The sequence below is a fragment of the Amphibalanus amphitrite genome, unplaced genomic scaffold, assembly GCF_019059575.1.
Source record: "Amphibalanus amphitrite isolate SeventyFive unplaced genomic scaffold, NRLGWU_Aamphi_draft 001130F_arrow, whole genome shotgun sequence".
Taxonomy (NCBI): domain Eukaryota; kingdom Metazoa; phylum Arthropoda; class Thecostraca; order Balanomorpha; family Balanidae; genus Amphibalanus; species Amphibalanus amphitrite.
Window position 1 is genome coordinate 162,328 of NW_024882624.1, and position 19,028 is coordinate 181,355.

Here is a 19,028-nt window from a genome sequence, read left to right on the forward strand (position 1 = left end):
AGTCTTTGCATGCCATCTGCCATAGCTTATGACCACCAATCTGATAATCTGTAGGTATACGGCCTGGCATTCAAATTATTTGTCGGGTCCGCTACTCCGATAACGGCAACTGAAGAACGGTCAGTCCGGGAAAAACGCAATAGGTGATGACGGTGTAAAACTGAAGCGCTATCGCGTCGACTTATCGCCCATGGCACGGACAAAGCCCACGGCCCACGCATCCGGCTCACTTCAGTAAACGAGAGTAGTCAACAAGGACGCGCGCACTTCAATGATCGTATGAATGGTTGGAATGTTAGTGCGTGTAGTATGAATGCAGATTTACGAGCTGCTGGACATAACCAAAAAGTATGTACCTGCTTTACACTTAAGAACTACTTTTATGCTAGATAACTTATACCTGATAAGTCAGAAATTGCTGCTTAGCTAGCAACAAAATATCACTGTCAAGTGCCAGCAATGCAAATATTCCCAAAATGTACGAGACTTGGTTACGTTTATTTTCTCGGGTTTGCAGCTTATGTACACAAAACGAAGGATACAAAACAAACAGTGGATACAAAAATATACATTCGTCACCACTTTTCTGTCGGTATATTTGTAAAACAATCACAACACATAAATATGATGATAGTTCGAGCCACTCATTGATCTCACCGCTTTCGTCGATGTTCTGACGGCCACGACTCACTCTCCGCTCTCATATGCGGGATTGATCGTTGCCGTATTGCCTAGTGATGACCGTTTGGAAGGAGCTCGCTCCGTTTGGGCCTTCCGGAGGTCTCTGCGCAGTGCTAGTAGCGCCAGAACGTAGATAAGAGCTCCTAGAACGTACTCTCCGGGATAGAACAGGTACAGTGTGTCTGAAAAAGGTTTTGACACTCTCAGTTACGGCAGAAGCACATAATCTACCGGGCAGAAAAGATGCATCAAAAGAATCACCTTTCTATGTCGTAAAGAAGGTGACTATGCTTCTTGTACTGACACTTATACTCGGCGTTTTGACGAACATTTATCTTTTTAGGAAAATACATTTCTAATCAGCTTTGCGGAAGTTTTAGCTTTTAGATTTAAAAATAAAGTTTATAGTTTTGATTAAGAATATAGTTTTATAAACCTGATATCGACACTTAAGTCTTTACTGCATTTTTTTTTTTTATAAATTTAGTCCGAACCTTTTGATGGGAAGGATTCACAAGGACAGGGCCACGGCTAAGCGAAGCTTGTTGCGGTGACCCTGCCCTCTACCCTCCGATCGCGCAATTCCGGTTCTATTGGCAGAATTTAGAGGCCAAAGTTTAACGTGCGCACATAGCCGCGCACGGCCGGTCCCCTCACTGACTTCGCCTGGCTACGGCCTGCCACCAACCGCAACCATACCTGTCAGGAGGCCCATAAATGTCAAGCGCCCGTCGCGCTTCGAACCCGGACTGTTATAACCGGGAACGCGTGCTCTCACCACGCGGAGTCCAACGCTCTACCAACTGAACTACGGGACCGGCAGTATGTTCAGTAAGGACTTTGCCGTAAGTAAGGACTTTATGTTCAGTAAGGTACAATCAACGGATGCCCGACTATGAAAAAGTTAAAGCAATGTTTTCCAAACGAACAATTTTCCCCAGGAAAATCCGGCACCGAAATGAATTGTGTTTCACTTTCATGCCTACAGCCCAAGCCATCCACTGACCTCTAAGAGCCTCGACTTCCGTATGACCAGCGTTCTTGAAGGCCTGTTTCACGGGGTTGACCAGCAGCGGCATGTTACCGCCGATGTTGGTCGTTATGAAGAAGTAGAGGGCGACGATGGTGGTGCGAACCTCAGCTGGGACTAGCTCTACCAGCACAGCCAGCGTGATCGGGATCCACATCTCACCTGCAGGGCAAAGTCACGTGTTACTATAGGAGAAGGATTTACGAACGTTGATGCGAACTGCTTGCCGGCGTAAAGGAGATACTAAAGTTAGAGCGTGAGGTTTAATTCTTTACTTCTTACACTGCATGAAAAGTTGGTCACGTGATGAAAAAGCAGGGCTTCCGAGAAGTTTATTACTCTAACAGAGTACCTTGCTTGATAATCATGTGGCTTTCCAAATTGGTACGTCATTGGATTTAGCTCAGTGCTTTGTACTGCGAGGCATTTACTCTCTTACCGATGATATATGAAAGTCGGTATGAGGCTGACGTAGTAGGCCCTAGACAACTCGACTCACCGATGATATAGGTCGGTATGAGGCAGACGTAGGCCCATGGTGGCTCCAGGAACAGCACGCAGAACACGAACGGCGCCGCCAGCAGCTGCGAGGCCACGATGACCCAGACGCGGCCGTGCGGCCCGACGCGGCTCACCACGCGGTCCGAGACGAACCCGCCGACCAGCACTCCCACCGAGCCAGACACCATCGGTATCCACGACATGTAGGTGCCGATCTGGGCCGGGGTTTGGCCGATACTCTCAAAGTACGTCTCCGTGTTGTAAGACCACACATAACCGGCAGCGTTACGTATCGCCCCACCAAAAGAGAGGAGAAGAATAGAAGGACGGCAGAATAATCTGATAACCTGAGGAAGCTTCTTTACGAGTGAGGCTTGCGGAGAGTCTTTGGAGGCGGTGACTCCTGACCGCGGAGGCTCTCGGAGTGTGAACAACATAACTATGCTGAGGATGATACCCGGTCCGCCGGACACGAAGTAGGCCCACCGCCAGCCCTGCCGCAGGGACGGGACGTGATTAGTTGGAGAATAATGATTGGTAAAGGTAAATGACACGAATATAGCATAAACTGACGCATGAAATAGAGAACGCTTTTATAATACGGGAAATGAATAAAACTGTTTCCAAGAAAAGGCATCAGCTTGGTAACAAAACAAAATAAAAAAAACTCAATAGCAGTCGCCGATAAGAAAACCCTGTTCCCTCTATCTTCGCTTTACCCTGTTCCGTCTATGATTGAAAATTATTCGAGTTAAAAATATGACACTTATATAACCTACTTTGATATGACGCCAATCTGCTTTCACCACCGTTAACTAGAGATAACCCTGGCCGTCTTTCTCCTTTCCCGCATTCATTCATTCATTCATTCATTCATTCATTCATTCATTCATTTATTCATTCATTCATTCATTCATTCATTCATTCATTCATTCATTCATTCATTTATTGATTCATTCTCACCATGCCCATTATATCCGCTTCCGTGATGAAATTTCCAACGGCGTACGACAGCGAGTACCCGAAGTAGATGCCCCAGTTGTAGACGCCGAGCGCTGTGCCGCGCAGCTCGGGACTGAAGTAGTCGGCCAGCAGCGAGGTGGCGAACGGCGTGCAGCCGGCCTCGCCGAACCCGACTCCGAACCTCAGCGCCGCCAGCTGCCAGTACTGCTCGGCCAGGCCCGTCAGCACCACGCACGTCGCCCAGACCAGGAGACAGCCGCAGAGTAATAACTGCCGAAAACAACGGGAGAGACCAAGGCCTTATTTGCACTTCCGAATGGGTCTAAGAAGACGCCGCCTAGAAAAGTTACGGCAGAAACTTTGGAAGGTGACCAGTAATATGTCGACCAGCGATAGTTGTGAGCGAATTGGCGTCTTCATATGATACCGCACATATCGGTACTTCTTATGTGTAGTGCAATTATAGATATCTGCTGATCAACAAATTCGACCATCTAAGATAAATGCATACCCAATAAAAATGTACATACACTAGGTGTTTATAAAAACATTCACATAGGTCGAAGAGGCTCTGTTACAGGGTTGTGCTCGACTCAAAAAAATTTGCCGACTCGACTCATCATTCAACTTCAGAATGCTCTGACTCAACTCTGACTCAAACAAGGAGCTGATTTTTTCCCTTGACTCGACTCATGACTCAAGCGGCTCAATGAAAATATGAGTTGACTCAAACTTGACTCAAATTTTGTGTTGAGTGAAGTGTGTGACTCAAAATTGACTCAGATAAAAAAGTTGTTGAGCGGGGGGGGGGGGGGTGAAAAAATCCGGCAGCAGGGCCAGGCCTTAGTTGTTAAGCGGGGGGAGAATGAAAAACTTATACTTTATATTGTTTCTAGAAAGTTGAGTCAGCTGGCTCATGTTCCTAAATGTTTTTGACTCAACTCAATGTCAAAAGTTATTTTACTGACTCAACTCTGACTCAACTCAACACCTTAATATTTTTGTCCGACTCAACTCTGACTCAACTCAACAGCTCAACATTTTATCCGACTCGACTCAAATCTGACTCATTTGAGTCAGAGTTGAGTCAAATTTCTGACTCGACTCATGAGTCAAGCACAACCCTGCTCTCTTACCTTTCTGTTGTAGAGATCAGCGGCTATTCCCAGCGGCACCCCGGCTATGGTGTAGACCAGCACGAAGATGGGCCCGGCCAGGATATCGTACTGGGTTCCAGTACCGGTATAGTCCCATTTGCAGCCCGCCGAGCCGCCAGCGTCCAATAGAGATAGACATCTGTTGTGATGAAATTTTTACTGATCAAACCACAGAGCTGGAATGCCTATTTAATTTTAAACCAGAACGGTAACAAGTAAATTAATGGACGGTATAAATAATTAGTAACCCTGCTTTTATCCTCAATCCTGGGAACGTAAATGTGGATATCAGCAAAAGTCCGGTTCCTTTACCGAGCCATGCGGTAGAAAGATAAGAAGTATACGGCCTCGTAATCACTTTGTCAAGTGTCGGCGGAACGCGTGTGTTATTTTTTAGGTATTGACATAGGATGGCCTACGTCAGCCGTACGTCATTTGGAGCATAATTTATGAGCCTCCTATATTTTCTTTTGTTTATTGATCCGTCATAATTTTTAACGAGACGGTTAGGTACTAACGGATCAACCCCCCGACAACATGACTCGACGCTTTGTCCGAGCACCTCTGTTCAGAAAAAGGCGGCGATCTTATATCGCATTTGACCCGTGTCCGGGTAAAGAAAGTAATCTTGGGGGGTCTCAATAAATTTCGCCATGGTGGGTGGGGAGGGGTATAGGGTGGCAATACTGATAATCTTGAACACTGAGATGGAAAGAAGCGGAGAGAATAAGGTACTTTTGGAAGTGAGCAAGGACATGTTTTTGCTAGGATAATTTTTTCTCAATGCTCATTGCCACTCAGATCTTTGAAAGCCACCAAACGTCAAGCTGCCCAGCAACAAGCGGCCAATATGGAGATGAGGATAAAAGCACTCGCATTGCATGCATCTTTGTAAGAGTAAACAGATCGTCTTATGACTGGTAATGAACAATGATTCGTAGAGTCAACAGCGTTTAGTACTTTAGATTAGTGTAGATTAGTGCAAATCTCGTCCAAAGTCGATTATGGCAAATCGCTCCCATGCAACGCCCAAGGATGTACCTAATGTTAAAGTAAACATCACTGAAAGGGCACATTTGTTCCCGTTTCGTACTAGCAAAGCCCATGCAATACCCATGCAACTCCCGCCATACCACTTCACTATCCAACTCACGTTGTCCTGTCGGTACAGTTTGAGCAGTTCGTCTCCTCCAATGTGGACGATACCGTGTCATTCAGCAGACACCCCTGGTCACCGAAATGAATATCCTGTGCCGAAGGTCTCGCCACGACAGCCAGCATGTAGCGATCCAGCTGGTTCAGCAAGTAGACCACCAACAGCAGGGCCAAGACGTAGAGACTGTATCCGGAGGAGCGCAGCAGAAGGGCGCGAAGACCGCCCGAGGGGGCCGGTTTGGGGGAGGATGGAGGGACAGCCGACTCGGCGTCCTTTAGGGAGTGGTCAGAGTGGTGGGATGAGCGTCGCTTCATGGTGAAGCTGTTGTGTGTGTGGCCGTTTAGAGTGAAGTGGCTACCGGCTAGGGAAGATGCCGCAACGAACGTGAAACGGCCACCGGCCACAGCCTGACGGTGCCTTCGATGCTGGCCCAAGGTATTTGCAGAGTGCTTATCAGAGTTCAATTTTCACATAAGTAAGTGAACAAAAGCATGATTCGATTGCGCAAAATCACAGTTATCTTTGTGGAAATACGCATCTACCCAGGTGCGTCAGTTCATGTGCTAGTGTGTTTACAGAGGTCTATGGCTAGTGGTAACGGATGTACAATCTGTTGATTCGCAGATATCTGTGTATCAACGATGATTAAATCTATCGTATCTTACGTAGGGTGCTCAACAAACGTTTATTGTCTGATATCGGCTAAAGTTGTATGCAATGGGCCTTTAAACCATGTCATCTTCAGCAATGACGAGATGCTATAAAACGTGCAACCGGAGATTCTGACCAATGAACACCTCAGAGTAGGCTGCCAGGTCGGTCCTCAGAGACACTAACTCCTAAACAAACTCTTATCGTTATGGACTCAGCTCGACCACTTGCTCTTTTCCGCTCCTTCCTTCCAGAAGCACTGCGATCGTTGCACAACACCTAGATCACCGCCGAGATCACAGCTTCCGCCCAGTTGCCGCCAGTCGTCAGGTCTGGTGGGCACTTTTCGACAACTGCTGGAGCCTCGTGAAGCGCGGTCTGGCGAATGATCGGATCTCTTCGGCGCGGGCCGACGACTAATCGGGGCTGATCGCCGATCGCCAATGCTCCAAGATCAGCGGGGCCACGGAGATCGGCCCTATCGGGGCGTTTGTATCGCTGCCCCGAGGTGGCGAGCGGGCCCACTCACGGGGGCCAGAAGCGGAGAACACAAGTGCCCACTTGGCAGCTATATGTTTTATCGTATTCGCATATACCTACCTATTTGCACGTGGGTATGGTCATCGCACTTTGTCGCTTGCGCCATGAATTTTTGAGCATCCATCCTAAGAGAGGGGAAGTTCTTCGGGTCTATTTCAATCATTTGTGCGTGGTGATTTCTCTTAAGTCATGCTCAACAAGTAATTTTCATATACCAGATGCGCTTTTCTCATAAAGACCTACATACGCGGGGGAAGTTTGATTACGGTCTGATATTATCGTAGCACCGTATCTGACCGTGAAAATTTGAAGGCAAAGGAAGCTTTACATACCCAAATCTCCCTCGGTGGATCTGCCTTCGGCTTTGCCTGTGCAGCTTTGGGTCATGGTTTAGATATTATTCGATGCAAATTTACATATTAGGTATAACGTATGTGTGAAGGTGCCCCTGCGCGTTCAAGCCCATTTAGGAACAAATCCGATTGCTTTGGCACATAGGTATACTGCGTCCTGAACATCAACAGTCAGCATGTACTTATATAAAAAATGTTAAAACTAGAATAAATACCTACCTAATGGGAGACAATCATAACGTATCATGGATGTGTGAAAAAACACACACAAAAAACGTAACTTTTTTACATGTACGTCCACGAAAAGCCCAGAGTCAAGAAGGTAAATTTGAACCAAATGTCATTATGAGTTTGCGTTTTTCATGACGAGCACTAGAAACAAGATCGTTCCCAATACTAAAGCTGCAATCCCATGCACGAATAAGTTGAACTTTCTCCTCGAGATCATGTGAAGTGGTTACCAGTCCACGCGTGATTGACATAATAACACATTTATCGACATCAACCACTTATGTGCAGGCCGCCATCCCTCCCCCACTCTTGTCTGAGCGCTTACCGACACAAGGCGTCCGTTCATACATCCTCACTGATATCAATCTCAGTGGGTGGACCTCAGCTGGCAATGATCCCACGGAGAGACGACAGGACAATCTGTCAGCAGTGGTGGACGGTGGGACTCGCAGTTCGGACCGCACGACCGGTCACTCCGGCGACCTCAGTGACATCGGGAGGTCTGTGGTGACTTGGTGACCTTCGTGATTCTGGCGACATCACCTAAGGAACCCGAGGACGTAGGCAGCTACAGCTGGTCAGGAGAAACTGAAGGCCAGGAGAACCCGTTGATCTGAAGAACTCGGTGGTTCAGAGACCTAGGGTGACTTCGCGGTACATCGTTAGCCTCGGGATACATAGGTGACCTTCGCGCCTCGACGACCTTGGCTGTCCAGGGCGACCTCAGAATACCTAGGACCTGAAAGTCCGTTCATCTGGCACACAGGAGATCTCGTCGACCTTGATATCCCAGGTGATTGAGACGCCTTGACGGCCCAGAAGAGCTCGTTGACCGAAGACGTCGGTGAGCTCAATGTCTTTTAGGAGCGAGGACTGTGGCTCCAGTATAGAAAGCCCAGCGGAAAAGGGGATACCGAAGCGTAGAATCTGAGGTTCTTAATGAAAACAAGTAGCTGTGCGAGATCGATTCAGAATATTCCCATCAGAAGTGACTACAAGAGAAGCACATCCGGAGGATCCATTCCAAGATCACAGCTCATCCCAGTTAAGATAAAGATCCTAGCAGAAGCGCGAAAAGGATCGCACAAACAAGTAATTTAGCTTCGCAGCAGCAAACCTGAAGGGAAAGCAAACCTCGAAGACCTGGATTCATCACACCCGTGATCTGACGCAACCAACACAGAACGCTTCGTTCTGTGGGCTTCAGCTCAGCCATCTCTCACCATATCCAGATCCACTATATATTGATCTAATCCTTCATCATGGCGCAGCGACGGGCCTCACGTCTATCCGAGCACTTTCCGACGGGCTGCGAGTTAGCCGTCCCGACATCCCTCCCGAAACCGGCACCTTCCGGTGGCATCCGCGCCCTTCTCCTGCGATCCTCCGGCTACAGTCTCTACGTCTTGGCGCTGTTGGCGTTCACAAACTTGCTGAACCAGCTGGATCGGTACATGCTGGCTGTCGTGGCGAGGTCTTCGGCTCAGGAGATCCACTTCGGCGACCAAGGGTGTCTGTTGAATGATACGGTCCCTTCTACCTTAGAGGAGACAGATTGCTCAAACTGTACCGACAGAACGACGTAAGTTGGATGGTGGAACACGGGTTGTTGGATGTTGTTTTCTATGCGGAAACTTCGAGGTACAGCCCACCGCTAAAGTAATGTAGGGTTTTATCAATCTCAACGGTTGGCTTTGACTGGCGATTGTTTAATGCGGAGTGATCGAAAAGAAGATGTCAATAGCTAAAGTTGCAGCTGCAAGGGTGACGATACATATAAGCTACATTCAAAGTTTCATTGTAGTCTGGCTAATCGTTGCTAAGCTTCAGAAGCAGAACATACCCATGACTGAAACCCCACATTACTTCTGCTGTGGACTGTACCTCGCAGGAAAAGCTACGTCGCAACTCGATGCCCATGAGAATTTAGAATTGTGGTATCGTTACAACAGATATAACATCTTTGGGTAGTCTTCTAACATGCTATTTAAACCACAGCATAACGATAGGTGTGCCTTCCTGGATCAGTTGATTTCCTACATACACTTCGTCCATTGCAGATGTCTATCTTTGGTGGACGCTGGCGGCTCAGCAGGCTGCAAATGGGACTACACCGGTACCGGAACTGAATACGACCTGCTGGCTGGACCCATCTTCGTGCTAGTGTTTACCATAGCGGGAGTGCCACTGGGAATAGCCGCTGATCTGTACAACCGAAAGGTAATGTGAAACAGGTGGGTATTGTAGAAGGGAGTAATGTAACGCCGACCTGACAGGCCAGAAGAGAAGTAGGTACCTAACGTAAGCCGAACTGCGCAAGACAAAAGCAGCTCATGGAAAGGGTGGGGTCTGGTCCAACAAAACAGTTGGCTAGCCCTAAAATCGGGGAAAGGTATGGTCATGTCCACAGATTGGCCTTGAAAGAGGTAATTTTAACCTAACCATTCACCTCTACTCTTCGAAGTTGAGGAGCTGTAGATGCCACTTCGTTCCACGCCTGGCGCGGATATTGTAGTACCACGACTGGGAATGCGGTAAAAGGATGAGGTCGGCGTATGTAAGGTTCAGGATGTCCGCCGCCTTTCGAACCAAACGGGACTTCCGAAAGGCCGTGCCTCGGAGAGCACCGATTCGACATAGCAATCCTTTCTCTCTCCCAACAGTTGCTACTCTGCGGCTGTCTGTTCGTCTGGTCCACCTGTGTGGTCCTGACGGGCCTGGCTGAGCAGTACTGGCAGCTGGCCGCGCTGAGGTTCGGAGTCGGGTTCGGCGAGGCCGGCTGCACGCCGTTCGCCACCTCGCTGCTGGCCGACTACTTCAGTCCCGAGCTGCGAGGCACAGCGCTCGGCGTCTACAACTGGGGCATCTACTTCGGGTACTCGCTGTCGTACGCCGTTGGCGACTTCATCACAGAGGCAGATATTATGGGAATGGTGAGCAGTCGAGGGAAAAGAGGAGAGGTGACGCCTGACGGAACGCCCTAACGAAAGCACACAATAAGAGCCAGGCTATGAAATGGGTTCCTGAATACAGATTGCCGTTCTCCAAACTTCGCTACCTATAATGTAACGCACAACCACCGTTCAACCTTCGGACTATGACGTCCTCTTTGATATTCTCTTGGTCACCTTCGGGTGTCATTCTCCATAAGTGTCAGTGAACTATCGAAAGTCCATTCTGCTAAGTAAATGGCCTCTCTGTATTTGAGATCTTTATGCTCCTGACCACTTGCGCCTGCTCTTCTTCCAGGGTTGGCGATGGGCGTACTTCCTCTCTGGCAGTCCTGGGATCTTGCTCAGCTTCCTCATGCTTTTCACACTTCGCGAACCACCTCTAACCGATCTACCTCCGCCCTCAGACTCCTCAACATCCCAGGACTCCCTCTTTGGGAGACTTCCTCATCTTCTTCGCATGTTCTTCCGTCCATCCATCCTCCTCCTTTCCCTGGCCGGAGCGATACGAAACGCAGCCGGCTACGTCTGGTCCTACAGTGCCGAGACATACTTCGAGAGCACCGGACAAACCCCGGCCCAGATCGGCACCTACATGTCGTGGATACCGATGGTGTCCGGTTCGGTGGGAGTGCTGGTCGGCGGGTTCGTCTCAGACCGCGTGGTGAGCCGCGTTGGGCCGCACGGTCGCGTCTGGGTCATCGTGGCCTCGCAGCTGCTGGCGGCGCCGTTCGTGTTCTGCGTGCTGTTCCTGGAGCCACCATGGGCTTACATCTGCCTCATACCTACCTACATCATCGGTGAGTCGAGTTGTGTAGGCCCTACGTCAGTCTCATACAGACATACATCATCGGTGAGAGACCAAATACCGCGGAGTGCAGATACCTAGTACCTACTTCATTTGGCAGCTTGCAGTGAGCATCACTTCGAGGATGGCGACTGTTTGAATAAGTCACAAGACAATCGATGCGATGAACAGTTGCAGCGACAGGGAATCAAAGTCCCCCCCCCCCTAAAAAAGTCTAAAAGGCTCGAAAGTATCCGTTGTTAGTACCAACGATATCCATCGTCTGTCAACTTTGTATTGATACACGTCATCCCGACCATGCCCTCCATGTGTCTCAGGTGAGGTATGGGTCCCCATCACGCTCGTCGTTCTGGTGGAGCTGGTCCCGGCCGAGGTCCGCACCTCTGCTGTCGCCCTGTACTTCTTCATTACGACTAACATCGGCGGTAACATGCCGCTACTGCTGAACCCGGTGAAGCAGGCATTCAAGAACGCCGGATACACGGAGGTCGAGGCTCTCAGAAGTGAGTGGCGCGATTACCTGGCTGGTAACGATACTAAGCACTGAGTCTCATGTCAGCTGTTTTGGAGGCTTTGTCCGTCACTTCATGCAGATACTAAAGAACCAAATAAGTGGTGCGAAACATCTTTTAGCCAGGAGCCTTCAAATACCATTGGATGAAGTGTGACTCATAAGTTTGTAACCCAAGCACGGTTAATATTGATTTGTCCTGTGAGAATTGCCACATGTGAAGTGTAGCATATTCGATTCCATAAACGTTACGATCCAGTTCTTTCTAAAGCGTGTCTACAATTCCAACTTCCAACAAAGTTGTAGTTGGAATTACGCCAACTTCTTAACATTTTCGTATTCTTAGTGAGGTGAGTGTGCTGGTATCTGGTAGACCTGTACAATACGTTTGTTTCTCCCTCAGATACTCTGTACCTGTTTTTCCCCGGAGAGTACATCCTGGGAGCTATCGTCTACGTCCTGGCGCTACTAGCACTACGGAGAGACCTTCGGAAGGCTCAAACGGAGCAAACTCCCTCCAAACGGTCATCGCTGGACGGCAAGGGAGAGACAAACCTCGCGTTTGACAGCGCGGAGTGAGTCGTGCTTTCAAACAGCGACTTCCGGGAGGGAGCGAGTATCGTGAATTGTGATGTGACAATACAAGTTTCCAATCTGTAAATTTCATGTCACACCTTGACCTGAATGCCACCATAACTTGACCCATGGGCGGCGCCACCGGGGGGGACGGGGGGGACAGGTCCCCCGCTATCGAAAGTTAGGGGGGTACAGTACCCCCCTATCGGCGAGGCCCGTTCAATAGTTGATAATAATGCATTATAGAGCTATCCGTCGCATTTAATGCATCGTTGGTTAATCAAGGCAGGTTCTGAATAAAGATTGCTGTTGGGATGCATCGCAGGGGGTCCTGGCCATCTGCAAAAGGTGTGGAGCTGTGATGCCTGTAGTTATAAGGTGATCGGCAGGGCCTCGGGGATCGTGCCCCCTTTTTGGGGCGCCAGGCAGGGTTATTACTTATTACCTCCCCACCCCACTGCCAGACCCCATTGCCGATAAAACCAAGTTCACTGAAATTCCATAGATTTCCGTTACTATATGAAAATTTTCCATTCCTAATTAGTCAAATTCAAGCATGGCAGTTCTACCACAGGAACCATTTGAAATCTAGGTATGCCATTTAACCCCAGCACTTGTGGGGAGAAGTGTTCGGATAGATCACAGGCAGGACCAAAAAAGCACGCAGTAGCCCAAGACCTTATAATTGGATATAGCATCGGCTCCCTCTCGTCAAGGGGTTCGATAGCACTCGTTTTTTTTTTCTGCAAAACTAAGTTCGGTCGGCGGCCGAACGGCTGGGGGTCTAATCGAGCCCCCCATCCCTCCCCTTCTTACGTCAGCGGCTGTGAAAATGCCATTACCAGCTGTTGAAACATGGCAGTTGCTTTTGCACGAGTGCACGAAAGGGTTTTAGGTCCGTGATACGTGCAAGGTTCTACATGAAAATTGAGATACACCAGCTTATCAAATTGTGCTCACTGATGGTGCGCTCGGTTTTACCTTGACTAGTCTTTGAATTCTGGGGCGAAACAGACCAGTCAAGAAACCTGTTCCATAAGGAGAGCCACTAATGCTAAAGAGATGTGGGATGAGGTTTCCAGAGACCTTCATTACCTCCCAAAGGGGGTGCCCCGCCATTTGCCAATCCCTGCTGTAGTTGTTACGATTGGAGGGTGAATATGAGAACGATGCAGGTCGTGCCAGCTCGATCATGACGAACACAATGGTGCCGACATCACAGCTCTACTGCCATTTTTGACGAAGTTAATCAACAAGCACCGGAATCCTACCCTGGGGCATTTCACCTGCAGATGTCACCGGACCTGAGACCCTTTCACTCAATTTTTTTCAACGGTGCATCGCTCGTTTTTCCCGCGAAGCTCTTGGCAAGTAAAATCATCAGAAAGTGTGATCAAATAACGGCTGGTGACCTTCCATGACCTAGCGTGACCTTTTGAATGACCACCGATGACATGACCACTGACGGCTAGCCATTAGCTGCACCCTGCCCGTTGCATATGGATCAGGTGGTGATGTCATGATTCTGAAATTATATTGCAGTTTTGGCGCACTTATCAGAGCAGAAGACATTCCCACTTTTCCTCCATGACTATATGATGGTGAAGCCCTGAAGCTGACCAGACGTAAGATCGAAAATTTGAAAGTACGAAACGTGAGAATAGCTGTCACTGCTACTCATACCTAAGCAATTCGCAGCTTGTAGCACTGGCGGATCCTGGGGGGGGTCCACGGGGTCATGACCCCCCCCAAAAGGTCTGAGAGGGTCATTTGACCCCCCCCAAAAGCCGAAGACCTAAATGCGCTATAGACGCCGTCTTGCATGCTCAAAATCACCTGTCAAACACTTCTGAGCTAATACCTTTGTTTTTCTGGATCGTGTTGCGTGAAAAGGCGTATTGAAGACCAGAATCTTACTCGTTTTTGTCTCAACCGTGCGAGCACCAGGGGATGATCCAGGAAAACTCCAAGGGGATGGTCATGAATTTAATTCGTGGTGCCCCTACCTATACGCAAAATTAAAAACTCAACGGATTTCGGTCACTTAATTTTGGTGATGTCCTATTTTCATTTTTTATTTTGTTTGTTTTATTTTTAGTGCCCCTGGGCCCTGGCAGGTCAAAATCACGTCTGAGGCGAAAGAAATTCACGGGAATCCCAAAAATCACGTCAGGACATTCAGGGCCCTCTGACCAGCCTGACAGCTAGGGCCCTTCTTACTTCCTGGGGCCTCCAGTGAATAACCGCTAGTGTCTGTGTCTGACCGCTAGGGCCCCTCTGACTCCTCAGTAGGTAGGAGGCCCTCTGTAGAGGAGGTCCTCTGTAGAAAGGAGGCCCTCAGTAGAGAGGAGGCCCCCTGTAGAGAGGAGACCCCTTTAAAGAGGAGGCCCTCTGTAGAGAGGAGACCTGCTGTAGAGAGAAGGCTCTATGTAGAGAGGAGGCCCTGTGTAGAGAGGAGGCCCTCTGTGGAAAGGAGACCGCCTGAATGCAGAAGGCCCTCTGAAGAGTGGAGACCCGCTGTAGAGAAGAGGCCCTCTGAAGAAAGGAGGCCCTCTGTAGAGAAGAGGCCCTCTGAAGAGAGGAGGCCCTTTGCAGAGATGAGGTCCTCTGGCTCTTTGAAGAGAGGAGGCCCTCTGTAAAGGAGGCCCTCTTAAAGGGAGAGACCCTCAGTAGAGAGGAAGCCCTCTGTAGAGAGGAGGCCCTGTAGCTTCTGTAGTTAAGAGGCCCTGTGAAAAGAGGAGGCCCGCAGTAGAGATCGGTGGTCCTCTGTAGAGAGGAGGCCCCCTCTGTGTTTTGACAAATGTTTTTGCAAATTTTTCGCGGCGCTTCGCGCCGCCGATTTATGTACATACGTACAGGTCAATACGAAATCTTGACTGTAATTACATAAACCAACCGTGTCAAATTGAATCAGAATTCATATGTGTGCTGTAAAGGAACTCCGGCTTGTACTGCAATGCTAAAAGGGTGGTAAAATTTGTGTTTTGGAGCTGTGTTTCGACACATTCTTTTGCAAATTTTCTCGGCGCTTCGCGCCGCCGATTTATACACCAATCAATAAGAGAGAAATAACAGTGACTGTAATAACACTAACCGTGTCAAATTGAATCGGAATTCATATGTGTACTGTGAAGGAACTCCGGCTTGTACTAGCATGCTAAAAAGGTTGTAATATTTGTGTTTTAGAGCTGTGTTTTGACAACTTTTTTTTTGCAAATTTTTGCGGCGCTTCGCGCCGCCGATTCATACACAGGTCAATAAGAGAGATCGTGACTGTATGCTACTATTTACTAATGCATTAGGCTAAAAGTGAGGTAACTATATCTACTTCTGGGTTTTTAAGTCGGTCGACCCGCCTCCCCCCCCCCCCCCAGTAAAAAATCCGTGGCGACGCTCCTATATAGGTGGGTTTCACTAACTAAAACTACTGAGCCGAGTGACTTACGATAAAACTTCATCTTATAAACGACGAAGATCAAATGTCATTTTTTGATCTCGACATACTCGCTCCCTACCCCCCCCCCCCCCCGGTCGTCAGAATTCATTCACCAGACCTGGTATGTCGGCCGACTGGTGACCCCCCCCAAAACGACCCCCTAGATCCGCCCTTGGCTTGTAGGAAACCAGCTTTGAGTTGGCAAGACTGCAAATTTTGATTTAGAGGCAAGGATGCTTGAAAAGGTGATCGATCTTAGGTGTCCTAGGATAAGTTTGGAAACGGGATGCACCATTCGATGTGTTTTGGGCCTTGCCAAGTTTCGCGGCGTTACGTGCCTCGTTTTTTTTTTGCATACACGATCAGTATCTACTTTTGGGATTTTCGATTTTCGGTCCCCGTCCCCCCCTATCGAAAACCCGTGGCGCCGCCCCTGACTTGACCTCTTCCCGAATAGGCAACCATATTGCACCAGGAACCGTAACATCTTTCTGAAAACACCATCGCTCCAGTTCCGTTTTTTTTTTTATTGCCTGCTCAAGCAATAACATCACATTGCATTCAATAGGTATATCACAGCCAGTGAACATGCTTAACTGGACCTTGAAGATCACACAATGCACCGCGTCAAAAAGGGAAAATACCTTCAATGGTATTTTCCCTTTAAAACAAACAACATCCCTTTAAAGCTAACAACAATGCCGGCCGACCCTCGTCCCCTGCCCCGGCGGCCCGCTCGGCGCGGCCGTCGCGCAGGCTGGCGCGCTCGGCGCGCGAGGGGACATGGGAGCAGCGAACAGCTGACTGCTCCCGGCACTGGGACCCCTCACGGGTCTCGTCGTGTAGAGTGCCAAACACCTGACATCAACCATCGACGGGACGACCAAATTGCTCCTGCCTGTGCATACGACCTGGCATTTCTGATGGAGGTGCGTGACCGGCTTAACAACAACACGGCTCGGGAAGTCGCCGAGACTATCCGGCGCAGTCTTCCCGCCCATGTCATCCGCCGTCATAATCGGCCACGCCCCCTCAGCCTAGTGGACGGAGCACATGGCCGGCCTGCTCGACAGACTCAGCGCCAGTCTAGCCGGCCGACCGACCCGCCCAAATTACTCATCGGCTCCCTGAATATTCAAAGCCTGAAGCCCAAAATTCAGGAGCTGACGTTTGAGCTCAATCGACACAACTACGACGCCATGCTTCTGGCTGAGACCTGGCTGCGCTCGACCACCCCGAACCGCCTCCTGGTCATTCCAGGATACACGCTTTGTCGTGTGGACCGCCCAGATGGTAGCGGTTACGGCGGTGTCGCAATTATCACCAAGGCTAAAATCACGTCAACCGCACTCAAGATTCCGGGCCGTGGGAGCTCTGCCAGCAGCCTGGAGTCACTGTGGGCGCTGCTAAAGCTTGAACAGGGCCGGCAGCTGATTATCTGCTCCCTGTATCGGCCACCCCGACACAGTGAGGCTGCTCTGCTTGCCGACTTCACGGACCTCGAGGCCCAACTGCAACGAGTTATAATCGATTACCCCAGTGTTCCGCTTGTCATCTGCGGCGACCTCAACTGTGATTTATTGAAAGAGCCCAATTTCCGCGCGCGTCAACACCTAAGCAGCTTCCTATCAAATTACTCATTAGATCAATTAGTGACAACTGCAACATTTTCCTCCGGCTCGCTCCTGGATGTGTGTATTGTTAACAACCGTGATCTCGTTTGCGACACCCGTGTTAAATATTGTCACTTCAGTCCTCACAAATTTATCGATGTCGTTGTGAATGTGCCGAAACTGCGTCAAAAGCCCACTGTTATCTCGTCTCGCTCCTTTAAGCGTTTAGATCACCCTGCACTGCATCATGACTTACTCGATGTTGACTGGGATTATGTATTCTCCGCCGAAACCGTCAGTGATAAGTGGGATGCTTTCTTGTCTTCCTTCGTACCTGTTTTCGATGCCCATGCCCCAATTAAGCGTGTGTCTATCCGTAACCCGATTGCTCCTCAGTGGCGGCGGAAGGTAATTTTGGATGGGGGTGCAAAGTTTTCTCGAAGGGCCCCTCTGGAAGTTTGGGCCCCCCTTCATTTTTTTTTTTTTGAATGATTATTATTGATTTATGAAAAACGAAGATTTTGGAAAACTATCCCCATGGATGACTATCCCCATACACACAAGTTCTGCAAAAGGTTTGAAATTACAGTGTACCTACCTATCTCAAATAATGAAAGCATAAAGATCGCAAATGCAGCTAGTTTTTATCGGCTAATCTTTTAGTCTAGCCACCACCCGCAGCGTCTCGAACCACTTTTCTGGATCCGCAGTGGACCATTGAGGGCCCTACGAGACCGTTCCAAGAATTGACCGTGTTTAGAAGCCCCTTGGAATTGAAACCGACCACATAGAGACTCCTCCAGAGACCTACATGACTCCCCAGACTGAATGAGCCCTCCGATCAGGGTCGGTCCCTTAAAAGTTGCTGAAAGGTGTCAGAAGGCAGTATAGGCTCGAAAGTCTTTTGAGGGCTCTCAGAAACCGGCATCGGACCCCCAAAAAACCTGTATGGAGGCCCTCCAAAGCCGGGATGGAGGCCACATGAGCCGCTGTTTAGCCTAAAGAGACGGTATGGAGAACTGAATAGAGGAAAGGGGTCTCAGTGGGGCCTTCAGGGGCAAGCGTTTAAGCCTCAAAAGTATGCGTGGGGTCTTAGAGGCAGGTAGACCCCTGGAGTATGCACGGGGTCCCAGGAGCTCGCGTGTGAGCCCAAATATTCGGCTGGTGGCTACTAGAACCAGCATTGGGATTCTTAGGACTTAGAAGCCGCTTAGACCCACATTTCACGGGTTATGAGTCCCAAGAGTCGATGTAGGGGCCATAAAAGCCGGTGTAGGGCCCATGGCCCCATAAGTTCCGACATTGAGACTCTCAGAGGCCGGCGACGGGGCACCAAGAGCAGATAAAGTGCCTCAACAAGCCGACGTGGAGACTGAGAATCAGTGTGGAATTCCAGGAGCCTACGTGAGCTCTCAGAGACCTTCGTATTTCGTAAGGTCCACAAAGGTCGTTGGGTCCTCTGAATCTGAACTCTGCGGGGCCCTCCGAGGCTAGCATGTCACCTGGCACCTGCCTGCGTTGAGTTGAGACCCTCCGAGGCCGTCGTAGGGTTCTTCAGAGGCCAGCGTTGGCCCTAGAAGCCGTCAAGAGGGCCCTCAGAAGTCAGAGGTCAGCATGGCCCCTGGAGCCTGCCTGCATCGAGGCCCTCAGAGGCCGCCGTGGGGCCCTCAGACGCCAGCGTGGGCCTTTGGAGCTTGCGTTGGGTCTTAAAGACCATCGTGAGGGCCCACAGAGGTCGTCGTCAGGGCCTCAGCCCCTCAGGGACCGTCCTGGGGTCCTCAGAAGTTGTTGTGAGGGCCCTTAGAAGCCTTCGAGAGGATCATCAGAGGTCGTCATGAGGGTCCTTGGCCATAGTGAGGGTCTTCATGGG

General features: G+C 49.5%; 2 protein-coding genes across 2 annotated transcripts; one reads left to right on the forward strand and one right to left on the reverse strand.

Annotated features, from left to right (window-relative positions):
* Nucleotides 1–479: 479 nt before the first annotated feature.
* Nucleotides 480–6,581, reverse strand: LOC122370399 (MFS-type efflux pump MSMEG_3705-like). The gene is made up of 6 exons (XM_043345962.1): nt 5,486–6,581; nt 4,312–4,471; nt 3,176–3,445; nt 2,211–2,706; nt 1,688–1,873; nt 480–863 (listed from the first exon to the last, which is right to left on the reverse strand). Exons 1-6 carry the CDS (start codon nt 5,800–5,802, stop codon nt 688–690), a joined length of 1,605 nt encoding a protein of 534 aa, XP_043201897.1. The 5' UTR covers nt 5,803–6,581; the 3' UTR covers nt 480–687.
* Nucleotides 6,582–7,696: 1,115 nt separating this feature from the next.
* On the forward strand, nt 7,697–12,194 carry LOC122370398 (MFS-type efflux pump MSMEG_3705-like). Its single transcript, XM_043345961.1, has 6 exons — nt 7,697–8,845; nt 9,324–9,483; nt 9,927–10,196; nt 10,513–11,014; nt 11,340–11,525; nt 11,937–12,194. The coding sequence occupies exons 1-6, from the start codon at nt 8,526–8,528 to the stop codon at nt 12,110–12,112; spliced, it is 1,614 nt and encodes a 537-aa protein (XP_043201896.1). The 5' UTR covers nt 7,697–8,525; the 3' UTR covers nt 12,113–12,194.
* Nucleotides 12,195–19,028: the final 6,834 nt, after the last annotated feature.